The 17323-nt window shown below is 42.4% G+C and overlaps 1 protein-coding gene across 3 annotated transcripts in view; it reads left to right on the top strand.

Moving 5' to 3' along the window:
• Nucleotides 1-338: 338 nt before the first annotated feature.
• The window catches only part of LOC310873615 (uncharacterized protein), a 53867-nt gene continuing 36882 nt past the window's right edge, over nucleotides 339-17323 (top strand). For 2 of the 3 annotated variants that reach the window (XM_083786141.1, XM_083786140.1), the window contains exon 1: nucleotides 339-488. In XM_083786141.1, coding sequence (XP_083642267.1) covers nucleotides 415-488 — 74 coding nt within the window. In that variant the 5' untranslated portion in view covers nucleotides 339-414. Of the gene's footprint in view, nucleotides 489-7580; nucleotides 8385-17323 lie in introns of those variants that run through there. The other variant, XM_083786142.1, reaches the window with a different exon arrangement.

The raw sequence follows: 17323 nt of genomic DNA, 5'->3' as shown, positions 1-17323 counted from the left end.
GGCGGTGCTACTAACTATGCACTCACTCACGGTGCGTTCGTGCAGCTACAAAACTCCACAGCAGTGTGGAACATCTAGACTAGTTCACATTTTCGGTCCCGGAAAAAAAGATGCTATTTATTGCCTGAAACAGGAACAACAAGATATCGGTTAACACGTTTCAGTAGGCACATTTCTGACCCCTAGATATATTTCAAACATGTTATGTCGTTTCAGGTCGTTGTCTTTTACAAGTGCGTATGATCGAGTTAAGTGTCCCCCTTGCGCATGAAACGCAAAAGTACAGAGATTTACACTTTACGAGTTTTACAGGCACGCTTGAACGTTACATGGGAGAACGAGACGCCACGGACGGCCAGGCTGCAGAGAGAAATAATCTAATGATTAGCCAGCTCCACTATACTAACATCACTGATGGCTTGGTTTCAGTCACTGAGGGATGACTTCACCCTGAGACCGTTTGAAATAGGCCTAGAGGAGCAGACCTGGTAAGTACTGCCACCTTTCCACGTTGAAAAAGTATGCATCTAAATCTCTGCGAAATTGAACTTTGTTTAGAGCCGAATGCTGCCTTATCGATCGAGAACATGTGTGCTTTGATTGATAATCAATACATAGTGTGCTCACTGTGCCGTGTTTTGCTTTCGTTTCATTGACCGTCCGACAAAGTAGACTAGAGAGAAAAAGTCCTCTGTCTAGACTAGAGTCTAGACCACGACTCTCATTGAACATGATGGTGCGAATGCATGAGTGTGTTTTGCCCAATGGGACCCAATCCAACATTTGTTCATGTCTTGTAGGCACTGTGTTATCCCCATTGATTTTTCCCCCTACCCTGGTCCCTGACTAAGCCTTTTTGATTGATGTTTGATTGCCATGAGAATGATGAGACCATGCATCATAAACTTTATAGAGCCCTGTCAGGCAGATATGCTGCCAGGTCCGGGAGGTCCCCACTGTCAATCATGTTATTTGAACTCTGGGTTGTCTATATATTATCTAGTAGTCGTAGATTTAGGCTAGCCCATCTTTTTATTGATTTTATTTATTTATTATTATTTACTTTTATAGACTGGGTGAAGTGAAATATTGATTATCTTTTCCCTACGGGCATTCTGTCTCTGTCAAAAGCTATGCATTGACAATTCCCGAACACACACACACACACACACACACACACACACACACACACACACACACACACGTTGTGTATGACTGTTGATGGATAGTCAGGTCAAGGACAGCCAAGATTAAGGGCTGTCTTCCACTGTGTGGGAACCACTCTAATCCCTAACACAGACACTTGACTGTTGACTCCGTGGCGCGAATGATCTCAGACTACTCTATAGTCTGTCTGAATATATATTTTTTATTTTTTAATCCCCAGTTATGTCTCTGCATGGTGGCCTATATTTCAACAGTAGTCCACTCCAGTCATTGTTTGATGCAGTTGGATTGTCATTGATCAAGTGCCAAGTGCTATTTTAATGATGTTCTTTTTTCAATGCTGTAAATACAAAATACCATGAAATTTTTCTATATTACTCCCCCCCCCCTATTATATTATCATTAAAATATTTGTATTGTGGAATTTGGGGGCCCATTTGTAAGATCCTCTCGGACCACTGGCATAAACCTTATGCTTGACAACAAAGTGTTTATAATTCTTGTTTTAAATAAAGTGTTGTGTGGATAAAGTGTTGTGTGGATAAAGTATTGCGCTTCGATGTTGTTGACTGTGTCCTCATCTTCATAGTAAATTAATTTGTACAGTATGTGCACAGGAAATTTGGCATTGCTTGGTTCAATGGTTTGTGACACACACACACACACACACACACACACACTAACCTCCTGCAGAGCCATGCCATAAAAAGACTGCACCTGATCTCTCTTTCAAGTAGAGTCAGAGTACATAGGGTTGATGGAGGGCATCGCAGCTGATAATCTAATTGAAAGGGGTTAATGGCTCATTCGTGAGATGGAGAAATAATTGCAAAAAGAGAACAAATAGAAATACATTTATAAAAAATGTTTTATTTGAGTTGACTTACGACAGTCAAACCAACCTGTAAAGTGTGTGTGTGTGTGTGTGTGTGTGTGTGTGTGTGTGTGACCTGCTGACGGTCTGACTGTCAGTCAGCTGATAATAAAGCTGATTAGGTCGCCTGTCGTTAAGGCAACAAATGCCAATACCACACAAAACGATGTATGCACACAGTTGCACACACACAATCAGACAGACCAGCTCCCAGGAGTGTCAGAGAGAGTCAGGTATATCACTATTATAAGTGTGTGAGGGTGTGTGTGTGTGTGTGTGTGTGTGTGTGTGTTCAGGCATTCACGTGCATGTACATAGCTATGGAGAATGGACGTACAGTGTGCTCTCTTTTGTGAAACACAATCAACTGACCTGTGCATGCAGCTTTATCTTGATGACATGAATGATGATGAGTCAGTCCTCCGGCATGTAAAGAAATGCTTAATTTATAATGCCCCATATGATGTTGTCGTGCACTGTCTGAAATTAAGCGATTTGCAAGCAATGTGTTGTGAGCTTGTATATCTGCTATTCTTAGAGCCACCAGCCTTTACCAAAGCATGAATCAGGCTTGAGAATAGCAGCGCTCTCTCTCAGCATGAGTGCACACCCTGCCTGGCTGTAGGTAAAAGTGATGTTGAAGAAAGCAGTTTCCCTTTTTATTACCTTGTAAACTTTAGTAGAAGTAGATGTGACATGTTGACAGACACACGATGGCAGAGAGAGATTTATTTATATTTAGTACTGGTAGAGAGAGAGAGAGAGAGAGAGAGAAAGGAGGGATACATTGAGATGTAATAAAGGAGAGAGAAAGCGTGGAGGAAGAGGAAAGAGGAGTCTGCAATCTGCATCTGTGCACTGAGGAGAAAAACTGTAGTTCTCTCTCTCTCTAACTAACTCTCTCTCTCTCTTACCCCCCCCCCCCCCCCTCTCTCACATGGACCCAGTGTGGTAGGCTCAGAGCAGGGGTATTATTACAGAGCTATTCACATTACAACATAGAAGGGGAGAGAGAGAGAGAGAGAGAGAGAGACACACACTCTGAAGATCACTTCCAGATGTTAGGTGGAATTCTGCACTCAAGTAGAGTGACTCCCCCCCCCCCCCCACCACCCCTATTTTTTGACTAAAGTGTTTTGTTTGTGTGTTCGCTGAATTTGCTAGCACATTTACATGGTGTACGTCTTGCAGAACATAAGTTCAAACTGCAAAAATAGGCAGACGGAAAGAAGGTGAGATGCATTTCTTCTGCACGTTCAGAAACCGCAAATCCGAGAGAGAGAGAGAGAGAGAGAGAGAGAGAGTAGTATAGTGAATTAGAAGGGAAGGGGGGTGAAAAGAGGAGAGAGAGATTGAGAGAAGGGAAAATGGGGCCTCTCGCTCGCCCAGAGATCTAACCACTAGAAATGAAGCCGCGTGATGGAAGCCATTGACTGACCATTATTAGTAGTTAGTTCTATCATTTACACATAAAGGGATGGTTGGCTCTGTTGTCCCATGAGAGCATCTTGGAGTACTTGGAAAGCAATAAGCAGATGATGATGCTGAATGATGATGATGAAGGTATTGTTATTATTGATAGGAAAAAGAGAGCTTGTGATGACAGACAATCAGACACCAGTTGGTATATCTGTCTCTCTTTGACTCTTCCCCTCCCTGTCTAATTTCTATCAGTCTGACATTTATTGCATTTAGACTAATAGTTTCCGTCATCATGTTTTTATCTATCTAACCTCTCTCTCTCTCTCTCTCTCTCTCTCTCTCTCTCTCTCTCTGTCTGTCTGTCTGTCTGTCTGTCTGTCTGTCTGTCTGTCTGTCTGTCTGTCTGTCTGTCTCTGTCTCTGTCTCTGTCTCTGTCTCTGTCTCTGTCTCTGTCTCTGTCTCTGTCTCTGTCTCTGTCTCTGTCTCTCTCTCTCTCTCTCTCTCTCTCTCGTTGCTGCACTTTCTACATTACTGTATCTCCAAGCTTTCTGACTCTATCTCTTCACTATTCTCAGTCTTCTCACTCACTATACCTCCCACCCCCGTCTGTCTCCAGTTTCTTTCTCTCTCTCCTCTCTCTGTATCTGTTTCCCTCTCTTCTCTCGCTCTGTCTGTGTTTCAGTAGGGCTAGACTCGGGCTGTTTCAGGAAATACCAACATCATTTTTTTTCTTCTTCTTTGGGGGGAAACTGACCGACATTCCTCTTGGTTCTATAAACAGAACAGTGTATGATTGATGAATGTACGTATGCGCACACGCATGCACATATGCACACACACAAGCACACTTATACACGCACGCACGTCGCACGCGCACCGTTCACATGCATAACACGTGTGCGCGTGAATGCCCATTGTCCAAGATTATATATTTTTTTTATTTTGCAGTGGACAAACTAAACATTAACAGTGTAAATGCCCTACATTTGCTTTGCAGTCTCTAGGTCCTCTGAGCCAGAATTCTGAACCACTGTGTCAGTGTTAGTTGTCTCCATGTATCTGAGTCACACCTGGAGCACAATTATTGCCATCACGTGACGCAACATGAAAATGGCTCATTCTGTTCTATGGTGAAAAGATAGATATAACCATAGATGGTTATACTGTATATAATATTAAATATTGACTGAGAGTCCAGTTTGTCGTGTTATCCTGGGCCCCGGGGCCTAGAATTCCAAGCAGCATGCCTACACAAGATAGAGAATGTCTCATTGGTGTAATATTCTCAACTGTTTTGTGTAGCACTGCTGTCAAACCACTGGCTTCTCCAGTGTGTGGCAACCATGCACCAGTTGTGTAAATGGATTGGCCTGGTTTCACATGAGCAGCACCTCAGTGTGCATTGCAGATTTACTTTTTTACTTTTTTTTATCATGTCTTCCAAATCCACAGTTTTCTGAAAAATGTATGTTAGTAGTACTGTATATTAGTGGTTCTCAAACCTTTTAATGTCAAGTAGCATGTATTTGGTCGCGGACCCTGTTCTAGGGACCACCAGAAGCAAAGATTTGAGTGTATATATATATATATATATATGATTTGCACAAATGTTCATGATTGTTTTTTAAATAACAGATCTACAAGCTCATAGTGTGACACAAAGTGGCATGCTATGAGCTTGTATATCTGCTATTTTTGAATAGCCAACCAATGTGCTATTTATATACATGTAGCTAAATGCTTTCCCAGTTTTAAATGCTGCGGTTATGCATAGATAATATATAGTAATACAAAGAAAGTAAAAATCAACAATTGAAAATAACGTGGGTGCAAAGTGATGACAAAATACCACCATTAGGCCATTTTGCACACAAGATCAACATATAATCAGCGGATTGCCTGGAAACTTGCATAGCACATGATACTCCTGGGACGATGGATCCTACCGATGTTGGTGAGCCCATGGCCTTTGCTCCGGCACAAGAGTATCAAGGAGAGACACGCAGCAAAGGTCGTCATGAACGGGACTCGAACACGCAATGCGCTGGCAGGCCAGAGCCTATATGTGGCATGCGCCTGGACCACTTGGCCAGCGGGCGACCCAGTTTGCTCAATTTAATTGTATTTGTACCGTAGTTCCACTGGTAAGAACATGGGGCTCTATGAGTTGGATGTAAGGAGCAACACAGCCTCTAGGGGCCACTAGTGGGACTTGTTGTCTTGTTATTTCCAGAATGGAATCATTTCTATCATGCGTGCGTGCTATTGGAGTGGTTGTGTTGGTAACTGCCTAGATTCTCACAAAAACATTTAAACTCTCTGAAAATCCAAAATTCATTCATCAGTTCTGTTGTATCTCTTGAAAACAGGAAACAAACATTCTCCTGTTTCAATTATAACCACCTTCACCTGGAACTATCATGCCTCTATTTATTTAGTCCCTGGTTCAATCCCCACAAAATCTCTGGTTCAATCCCCCACAAAACAATGCGTCACTCATTTAAGTCACCCTGGTTAGAGGAAATCTGTGGTATTCAACACTAGATCTGTTTCCCTTGGCTTTTCTGCTTTGATGAAGGGATTTGCAGAAGGTAAATTAAATCAACCAAAGCCTGTGTGCTTTTAAATCACTTGGCAACAGTTTTTATTTTTTTATTTGTCATATTATTGTTTTCAGCACTTTATTTCCAACGGTAGTCATTTTATTCATTCAAGTTAAAGATGGAGTGAGTTTAGGTGTGAAATCTCAGCATCCTGGTTCCCGGCACTGTTTAGCTAAATCAATTTAACTGTGTGTGCGTGTGCGTGTGCGTGTGCGTGTGCGTGTGTGCGTGTGTGTGTGTGTGTGTGTGTGTGTGTGTGTGTGTGTGTGTGTGTGTGTGTGTGTGTGTGTGTGGAGAGAGAGGGGGAGAGAGATTGTTCTGTTGAAATGGAGCTGCTGAACTCTGGAACCAATTCTTAGGCTGTCTTTGTTTACACCATTGACTTTATATAAATGTTTACACTGGCACACACACACACACACACACACACACACACACACACACACACACACACACACACACACTCTCTCTCTGGAGAATTGGGCAACTTAGATGAGTTTCAGCATGTCTGAAGTGATAAATGAATCACACAGAAAGACACACAACCAGGAACACAGTACACAGTCCCACACAGAGGCCAGTGACACTGGTTTTAGCATGTTGGGATTGAGAAATTGTTTCCAGGAAGATAGTACGTGTCTACCTTGATGATCAATTGCTTGGTGTAACGTAAGCAGCGGCCAGCAAACGCACCCATATCCGGCTACTACTAATATGATTTTTGGCCCACAAAGAGTCAACAAGCAAGTTGAAGCAAATCATGACAAACCCATAAAAAGTAAAGTCCATAATCCATGTGTGAATCCTGTTGTACTGTAACTATACTCAGATTGATCAGTGAGTTTAATGTTAATTCATAGGGATTGTATCGGAGACCTCTTCTGTGGTGAGTGAACTAAACTAACTTCATTACACTTACCTGTATTTAAGGCTAATCTGTACTTTATTGTATGACCACATCCGTTATTTTGAGTGAGTGACACCATCGTACATAGTATAAATTAGGTATTTAGAATTTAGATACTATCTGTGTTGACACATCATGTGTGTAATTTGTGTATGTTTCAACATACGTATACATGTGTCTGTGGGTGGGAACCTCAGCTGGGATCAGCCCTTATGTCCGCCGCACACACACACACACACACACACACACACACACACACACACACACACACACACACACACACACACAGTCACACACACACCCACACACAAGCTGAAGCCTCGGCTCGTAGTTAAGCCTACTACCACTTAATAGTGATTCGCTTCGACAGGCTGTCGCACAACTTCTAGGCTCCATACTGAGAGGGGCGAGAGAGATAGTGTGTGTGTGTGTGTGTGTGTGTGTGTGTGTGTGTGTGTGTGTGTGTGTGTAGGGCTAGGTGGGAGGGTGAGAACTGCATCTGGCAGCGATTTCTTCACACTTGCCTCCTGCTATGGTCCCTCCTCTTTCTCCCTATCCCGCCCTCTTCAGCATACTGTACCACCAGTGGCTTGGAGGAAAGCAGAGAGACATGCAGCAGCCAGTCGGTCAGTCAGTCAATTATTCACAGTAGACAGTTCTAGAGTCCTTTACTTTTGCATCCAGCTGAGTTCTTGTGTATGTAGTGTTCTCTCAGAATGTGGACGACTCTTGGGCTGCAATTCTCAGCAAAGTTTATGGCAAGACTGGCTAGGGAGTCAGCGAGTCTTTATTTGTAGGGTTTCCTTTCTTCTTTGTGTTAATCCTTTCTTGGCTCCTCTCCTTGGGATTGTGTGTGCATTTGAATGTGGAAGAAGTTGAGGCTGGCTTCCTGTGCCTCCACTGCTTTCCACGGGAGTTGTACGCTGTATCCTACCCTGCGCTGACAAAGGCTGTCAGAACAGTGAGCCCAGTGCCCAGTAATGGGCTCTAAGGTGTTCTGACAAGGTCTCAGTGGAAGCACTTTTAAGAGAGGAGAGTGGTACAGAACCCAAGGTTTTTTGACGCACAGACGTATCGTCAGGGTCCTGCTGTGAAACCACTTGAGAGTCACTGTGCAAGAGGATGGCTTGACTTAGAAGACAGAGGTGTCTTCTCTAAATATAAATACATCTAAAAGAAAAGGACATTGGAGTGGCATCTTTGCTCTTGTCTCATCTCAAAGGACACTACCACAGTGCGTTGCATTATAGTGTTTTCTACACACTTTGGATAGACCAGGAGGGAGGACATCACCTTGTCTTGGAGAGCGAGAGAGCACAAAGAATCATCAGAGCTTTGGATTTCCATAAGAGAATTATCTGTCCTCCAGTAACAGCATGGCTGGGATCTACGGATGCTTCAGAGGCAGGAAGTAAGTCCATGGCCATGTGTTTGTTCCACAGTCAATTATACAGAGTAGTGATGGGAGATTAATCGGCAAACATATCGATATCGGCTAATATTGGCCTTAAAAGGATATGTTGGTAATTGGTATCCGTAAAATAATATATCGGTTTTAGCAGATTTATAATTATTATGTTGGGAAAAAAATGAAAAAGCCTTTTGTTATGATGAAGGCTGCAAATAATATCAATGTTTTCTGGGGAAGCTTTCGAAACAGTCAACAAGTTGGAACATTTTTAAATTCAGATAAGCAGAGATAAGCTTTTTTTCAGAATGGCCAAAATAATTATATATTTTTTAATACTGAATGAGATCATATGGACATCAGTTATATCGGTTATCGGCCATAACAGCAATTAATTATATCGGATATCGGCCAAAATGTCTCATCGATACATCCCTAATACAGAGTGTAAAATCAAGGGTAATGTTTGACACTCATGCAATTATTATTGCGTTATTCTTTCTTTATTCTCCTTAGAAAACAGCCTGAGAGGCGATTTGTGAAGATGACTTCTTGACTATTGACTAAAATAACTACTATACTAGTTGTGTGACTTTAGTCCTTGTACTGTAATTATGCAGTTTGTATTTTTTCATGAAGTAGCAGAGCTGTATCTGTAGAGTTGGATGCAATGATACCCTCTTTCTCCTGCTGTGTGTTTTATGTCTCAAGACATTGCAACAATACAGGCATTTGTGGTATGCTCTGTTCATAGCGAGAGAGAAAGCCAAGATAAATTTAAGAGTGAAGGGATAGCGTGAAAAATGGAGAAAGGGAGATGTTCGGAGAGACACTGAACTATTTGTTTTCTGAGTGGACTCAGAGACCAAGACTAACAGGGATCTATTCTTCTGTTAAACACACATGTGCACACATATGCACACACATACACACACAGCCCATCCCCATTACCCAAACTGCAAGGACATGGATGTTTTGTGTGTGTGTGTGTGTGTGTGTGTGTGATGGGGAGTCTTTAAACTTCCTCACAACACATTGCATGGTGACGGCTTGCAAGCTTGTAGATCAGCTATATTCGGTGTGCGACATTCAGCACTCAACAAAGTATAAATCATGCTTAATCCCCTCTAGAAAAGTCTCCATCCCTGTTTGTTGTGTGGACATTAACAGGTTGAAGTGAACGGAACAGACAATTTGACACAAGAGGGTTCAAGCTTTACCGCAACATACTTGAATTACCGCCCTGTCTGATAACTCATTTATAAATCACTCTCTATAACAACCCAAATCCCTAAAGTATAATATGTATGTAATGTAACTGTAATATAAAATGTAAGTACATGTTTGGAAGTGATTGTATATATTATACAGCATCTATTATTTAATAATGTATTATTGTTATTGTTGGGAGGTTAATGAGTTATGCATGTTTTAAAAATATCAATGGAGAACTACAGACAGAATGGCTAGATACTGTTGTTGAACACTGTCACTGTGTACCAGACAAGTTGTAACCATTGTATTTTGGTTACTCCGTCATTGTTGTCACCAACGTTCAGACACTCAACACAACCGAGCTGAGTTCTATTCAGAATCAGAATTATCTCTATTGTCACTTCACATGTTTACATGTGTAAAGAAGGGCGTGAAAGGGCGTGAAAACTGAATGTGATTGGATGATTACAAGCAGAGCTAATGAGGGACAGGTGAGAGGTGAGTATGCTCAGTGCATTGGCTGAGGGGAAGGAAGTTGGGTTGAGAAGGAATGTAGGACTGATTAGCACCTGAAGATCTCTGGAACGAGGCAGTGGGTGTGGTACTGTGGTTGTGATGGCAATACATTTCAGCATAGACTCTTCAAAGCATTCCACATTTTAAATTGCAACATGCAACGATAACATAACTTGACTACCTCAAGCAAGTTTCACGTCTCTTGATTTTCATACGTTGGTGGTTTGCCATGATGTGAAGTATCATGGGCTAAACATGCCCATGGCCAGCGGTTTCGTACTTTAACCTTAAAACCTGGCATCCCTATTTTGAGCACACTTTCAAATATACATTTGAAGTGTTTCTTCTTCAAAGCAACAGCCTGGTTCATACTCATGTAGCTACAGACATTCACACCTAGGAGCTGCAGTGCAACCAGTCTTTTTGCCGGTGGATACTGAGTCCCACCCGAGCTATTGGGATTCAGTGCCTTGTTCAAGGGAAGATGGGTCACTTGCTGAGTCTCCAGAGCAGTAGCCGTGATGCAGATGTAAACTAGATAAAGTGCCCCTCGGGGCACATGTCTCCACCAGGCCAGGTCAGGTTGTGGCCTCCTGGTGGCGCTATAATAGGCCAATGTGAAAAGGAAAAGGGTGCCATTTCTTCTTACATTTGTTCCAAAAATGTGTTTTGCAAAAATCCACCTGTTGGTGGCGCTATAACAGGCTAATGTGAAAAGGGTGGGATACATTCCTCAGCCTAGTAAGAAAGTCTGTGAAAGATTTTACATAAATTGCATGCTGCGTTCATGATTTGAGGCTTTTTGTTAAAAACGGGCCAATCCTGCAAACTTTGAAAGCCAATGTTAGCCAATTAGGATGAAAATATAAAATATCAAACAGGCGTCTTGAACACATGACTATAGAGATACTGTGTAACGATTTGCGGGATTTGAATCTGGAGGAGTAATAGCAAAAAAAATGTTTTTCAAAAGTCGGCCCCCTGGTGGCGCTATAACAGGCCGTTCTGAAAATTGTTGGTATCCAGGGAGTGTGTGTGCAAAATTTGGCATCGACCGGGTTAACGGTGCCGGAGATTAGCTGGTAACGGACGGACACACACACACACACACACACACACACACACGGAGTGCAAAACATACTCTCTCTCCATGCCTTCGGCCTGGTGGAGACAATGAATGCAGACTGACCAGGATGAGTGATGGGAGTGTTTGTTCAGTGTCTCTTTCTCTCAGTCCTTGTATGGCTTGTTGCTAAGAGCACAGACTCTACTAAACAGCGATCTGGAGGGACAAGGAGAGGGGAGGCCAGAACAGGAGAGGAAGGGAAGAGAGGAGTGGAGAGGGAAAGGGGGGTGGAAAGAGGCGTAGAAGGTGAGGAGATGGAGAGAAAGGAGAGGAAAGATGAGATATAAAGGAGAGGAGGAGATTGAGGTGAGATGGAGCTGAATTCAGTCCTCTGACCATCCTACTGTTGTGAAGAAGTCTTCTGAACCCAGACTGTAGTTCAACTATCTACATCTACACATTTCAACCTGAATGCAGGGGGAGAAAGAAGGCTCTGGTTGTTTACCTCTTATTCCTACTTGGATTAATATATTATATCGGATGCGTATTTCTGCCCTTCACATGATTTATCATATTTCCTTGCTTTAAGCATACCTGGTCCACTATGGGTCCATGTCCTTAGCAGCTTGAATCCAGATCAAAACACATTCTTGAACATGAAGTGGAAACAAATTATTTTGTCAGTTTCTCATAACCGTACTCCTTGGAGACACATGTATATTGTGTCAGTAGAGTCATGAGTTGAACCCATGATGTAGCTATAGGAAGGGAGCATTCCCTTTACGTCTTCATGTGTACTGATGCTGCATGGTTCTAATAAACATTGCCAGGGTTAAAGATTTTTCACCAAACAAGATATGAATTGTATGTATCGTGGGAGTTGGGATGAGCTATCATGATCCACAATTAAGCCAATTCAATCCCCTAAATTTAAATTCTTAAAATGTTCTCGCATCTGAGAATCAAGGGAGGTGAATGCATAAAAGACATGGAATTGTTTTGGAAGTTCAGCGTTTTTTCTTTGCGAATCATTTCCCTCTTAGTCATGTGTCCACATTGCAGGCCAGGCGAAGAATGGTTGAAGAGGAAATGCTGTGGTTGTGTGGCTGTGGCCTCCTTAGCTATGTGGAGTTGGATTGAAGTGGGGGTGAGCCAACGGTAGGGAGAAGATGGAGGGAGGAATGGGGATAACAGAAGAGGAAGTACACTGTGAAGTCATGAGCATCGGTTTAACTCTTTAAATTAGATCATATGCATACTTTTGGTGAAAAGGGACCCTTTTCTCTTTCATTGCATTAATTCCAATTCACAATCACCAGCCGCAGGGCCAATAGCTTTCCAGTGATCATGGCAGCAGTGATTGTAGCCAGGTGAAGACAGCGTCATACCAGGCATACTCATCGTGCCTTTGATTATGACCATCATCCATTATTAAAATGATTGATTTCATTTTTCATACGGTGCCGACCAGTGATGTCAAATTCAGGACAGCCATGCACCACTCTGCCACGACGGGCTTCCTTCAATGTATAGTATACTTTAGAGTGGTTAAAAACCAACAATGTTGGTGATTAGTACAAGTAAAACAAATAGTAAAGACACTTCTTAGTGAACTAATGAGAACGGTTACAGACTCACAGACGAGATAGTCACGAAATCTAATCTAAATCTGTAACCCAAAACGTATTTAACTGAATCTGACGAGTGCCTGTCAGCTGTGCTGTGGTTACATGAGCCACTTTCTTTCATTGTTAAATTATTATTTAGATATAGTGCAAATAAAATGCTTGGATAAGATATTCTGTTTGTGACATAATAAACAGCTTTTTCAGAATAGAATAATGCTGCAGTTATGTTATTAAATGCATGGGAGATGGTGAGTCCATCAAAACTGGCACTGACATCATTGCCCTACCCAACCACTAGCAGTAGGCTGGACAAGCACTACTACCACCCACTAGCAGCTCCTCCTCAGGCTGGACAAACACTACTACGAAAGTGTCTAACCAGAAGTACAGGAAATGCATGCAGGGCTACAGGAAGTTCCGGTATTCTGGACATCATGCCCTGTACTTCCCGTTAGACACTTTCAGGAGTAGTAGTTCTTCATGCTTTATGTTCTTGTGAGATGGAGATAAAAACCGGGAATTAAATTAGTAGTAGTAGTAAAATTGTAAATACTAGGGTATACGTAGGCGCCGGAGGGGGGGTCAGAAGGGTCTGAATGTTCCCGCACTATTGGGGGATAGTGCGTTGCATGCTTGCCTCTCGCTGCAACGACTATTCTGGCTATAGTCTAGTGACTAGACTATACTATATGTAGACTAGACTCTAGTCTATGTGCAGTAACTGCAGATGCTCTCTCAGTCTCATAAAGGTGTCAGACAAGCTAATACACAACAATTCATCGTTCTTTGTATGCTGGCTGTAGGAGTGAGCTGCGCCTGCTATGTCAAACCTAATAAATGTTAGCTATTTGAAAATCTACAAGCTCTGCAACCTGTTGTGAGCTTTTGGAAGAATTCTTGACGGAGGTAGAGCAGGTCGTCCAATGATCCATGGGTCGGCGGTTCGAATCCCGGCTCCTCCTGTCTACATGTCTTGCCCAAGTGTCCTTGGTCAAGACACTGAACCCCAAATTGCTCCCGATGTGCTGGTTGGTGGCTTGCATGGCTTCCGCCGCAATCACTGTATGAATGTGTGTGTGAATTGTGAATGGGTGAATGTAATGCCCTATGTAAAGCGCCTAAGGCGCTATATAAATGCACCATTTACCAAAAAACAAAAATAATAATATAATAATAATATAATTTCAAATGGGGGTCCGTGGACCCCCACTGAGGATGAGCAAGTTGGTGCATTCCGTGGTTAACTCCAGATGCTAGATTTGATGTTTACCAGGTCCTAGTTACTTCGTAGCACTTAATTATATTCCTTGTTCTCTATTTATTTGCCCACTTATTCTGCCATATTTTGTTGACCAGGGTTCATGCCATTTACTCTAATCTTGCATTTTGTAAGTTTCCCTGGATAAGAGCACCTGCGACTGCCTACATTGTTAATTGTGTGCAGTGAGTGCAGAGAGGTGGTGGATTAGGAAGATGTCTTGAAAGGGGAGTTGTTATCTGAGCACATTCTTCTTATTGTCCCTTTGTCTATATCCTTATATGGCCTTTTCATTCCAACTTAAATGTAATGCAATATGGGTCACATGCAGCGTTCTAACGCTCGTGCAAGCTTTTAAGCATGGACAAATGTGAGAGGGGGGGGGGAAACAGAAAGATGGAGTAGGCAAGAAAGGATAAGAGAGAGGGAGGGAGAGAGAGAGAGAGCTAGCTTGTGGGGAAAGGTCACGGTCTGGATTTGAACCCACTAGCTCAGCAGAAGCTAGAAACTTTTAGCTAACTTTAGCTCACAGTGTATCTGACCTGGACGAGTCAGCTACTAAACTTGTAGACCACCACATCAACCAAACAGGAAATCTCATCCCAATGTGGTGAGTATAGGATGTACTAAAGCAGGATGTTCTATTTTAAGTAAATAGTGGTAGGACTGGGTTTTTACCCCCTCCATTAATATGGAGAGGGTAGCTTTCTAAAGTTTAAACTAGCTTTCTAAAGTTTAAATATTGACGCATTACTTACTGTAAGTACCAGGACAGTGAGAAACAGCTGGGTCTATTTAAAAGCAGAGATGTTGTGACAGTGAGCTAGTTCATGCCTTTTAACGTGGCTTAAACATACTAATAGGAACCATAATCAAATGCAGACTCTGACTGTTCATTTGCCTCACATTCAATACTACACATCACACTATATAAAAGACCGATAACAGATTATTGTCCCAATTTCCAGCCCTCAAAAATATCAAAGCATCCACTTAATGCCTGTATATTTATTACTACTATTAGGCATACTATACGCCAACTGGAGAAAACAGCCGATCTGTAAGCTCCCAATGCATCGCAAAAAGATGTGTTGTAAGCTCGGAGATCTGCTATTTTTACCAAATGAAGGTCAGAATTGGTACGCTAGGGTATGTGGTCAACAAGATCAGCTTGTTTTGTGCAACATATCTGACCTTTAGGAGACCTTTAAGACAAATACATGAAGTGGGCTGGTAATGAGACAATATCAGATATCCCAGGGCAACAAGGTCCTATGTGGTTCTGGAAGGAGACCTCTTAACCAGTATGCTATTAATAGGTACACATTGCATTTAATTTAAACCTACTATATAAAGACATGTAGACTGGAAGATTACTCTTTAGAGACTACCATCAAACATCAAAACGAATGCAACTCTTAAATCCACTCTTGGAGCATTCTGTGGCTTAGTCTGGCTCACAATCAAATAATGTCTCATTTCTCTCTCTCTCTCTCTCTCTCTCTCTCTCTCTCACTCACTCACTCACTTACTCACTCACTCACTCACTCACTCAAAACAATGCAAGCCGGGAAGTTGAGAATGCATGCCTCACTTGAGGGTACCCACTGTCCCGTTCCGTCCAAATTCCCACTTGGCACAAACACCAAGTTTGAAGTCAACCAGTAGAAAGGTTCCAGAATGATGTCCAGGGCCAGGACATACAGACAGACATAGACAGGTTTCCGTAATTTATATACACATGATGACCACTGGTGACAACTTACAAAGTTGTCCCTTCTTCTGTAGGGAGAGCTAGAGAGAGAGGATTGTGTGCAAGGTATTAATATTAGGACGGTAGTATTTTGTATGTATAACCACCTGGATTCAAAGGTGTACCACATGGGAAACATTACCACTTTTGCAATGGGGAGTCTTGTCTCAAGGCAGGGCTCATTTGCTACATATAGCAACGGGATGAAGGAATGACAAGAAACAGAGATCATGAGTGACATTCAAACCATCAGCACATGGTGTTTTGAACATGTATCAGGGTTGTGCATTTTTCTTAATTTATACTGACAAACAATATATAAGTCAGGCTTTAGATAGTTTGTGTTTAGACAAAACAAATTTTGCACATGACCTACTTCATGTTCTGTACACACACTTAAACGTTGAAGTGTGTGTTGTGTGACTGACTGTATACAACAAGTCACTCTAATGCTATATTTGTGTTTTAGTGGTTCATCCCACCAGGCCATGTGTGTCATTCCAACTGTCAGAGGAATCTATCTTGACTCCCTCTCTGTCTGCATTCTCTGGCTCTTATCTTTCTCTCTCGCACCAAACAACCCCTCTGTCTGTCTGTCTGTCTGTCTGTCTGTCTGTCTGTCTGTCTGTCTGTCTGTCTGTCTGTCTGTCTTTCTCACCTTATCAAACAGGTGTGAAGTTCTGTGAACGCATCTGAACAGAACGCTCTCCTGTTTGCTACGTGTGTGAAAGGCCAACCCCGGACAATGTCCCGACCTGATTCCCCAGACATCTTCCAGTGTTGATGAAATGAGAAAGCAGCTATAGTCTCTCCGGCCTTCGACTGTCCAGCCTTTGGCCATCTGGCGGCCTGGCGGATACGATTAACTTACCTGGTTAGACTGTTTCTTAAGCCTAAGGCATGATGCGGCTCTATGCCGCATACCTCAGAACAAACTAAACGCCTGGCTACGTACACATACCAGTCTGGCCGGTGAATGGGTCCTACGGTGATGGATTGTACGTCAGACTACAGCATTGCTCTCATTCTCTGGGCCGGTCCATGCCACACTTAACTGTGTTCACGTGGCTTAGGTTTAGGCCTATTTTTACCATTCAGACCCAAACAGCCAATGGTTTGTTCTGCAGCGGTACAGGGATTGGAATGCCCTGCTGGCCTGGTGGAAAATCCCTATTTACTGTACTCATGTAATCTGGTTATCTCAGAGTGGGAATGGAAAAAACAGGGGTTTTTATCAGACGATTAGCACAGTCCCTGCTCTAGTAGTTAACATACTAGTATGCGATGCATCACATGATCAATCAGTCTAGTCACTTTGGCACTTGCAGAATTAAAACTAATGAGCACAGATTAGGTCTGGAACAACAGTTTAGTTAAGGCTGACTCAAATGTTTTCTTTGATTAAAAATATTTAGATTATATGTTGAACATATTCTGAATTGGCGTTCTACAAGCAAGGACAATTTAGTAAATTCGTCACCACAAGTCGCCAATTTGTTGCTGTAA

The sequence above is a fragment of the Protomyctophum parallelum genome, assembly GCF_964188405.1.
Source record: "Protomyctophum parallelum genome assembly, chromosome: 16".
NCBI lineage: Eukaryota > Metazoa > Chordata > Actinopteri > Myctophiformes > Myctophidae > Protomyctophum > Protomyctophum parallelum.
This window is presented reverse-complemented; position numbering and strand designations above follow the sequence as displayed.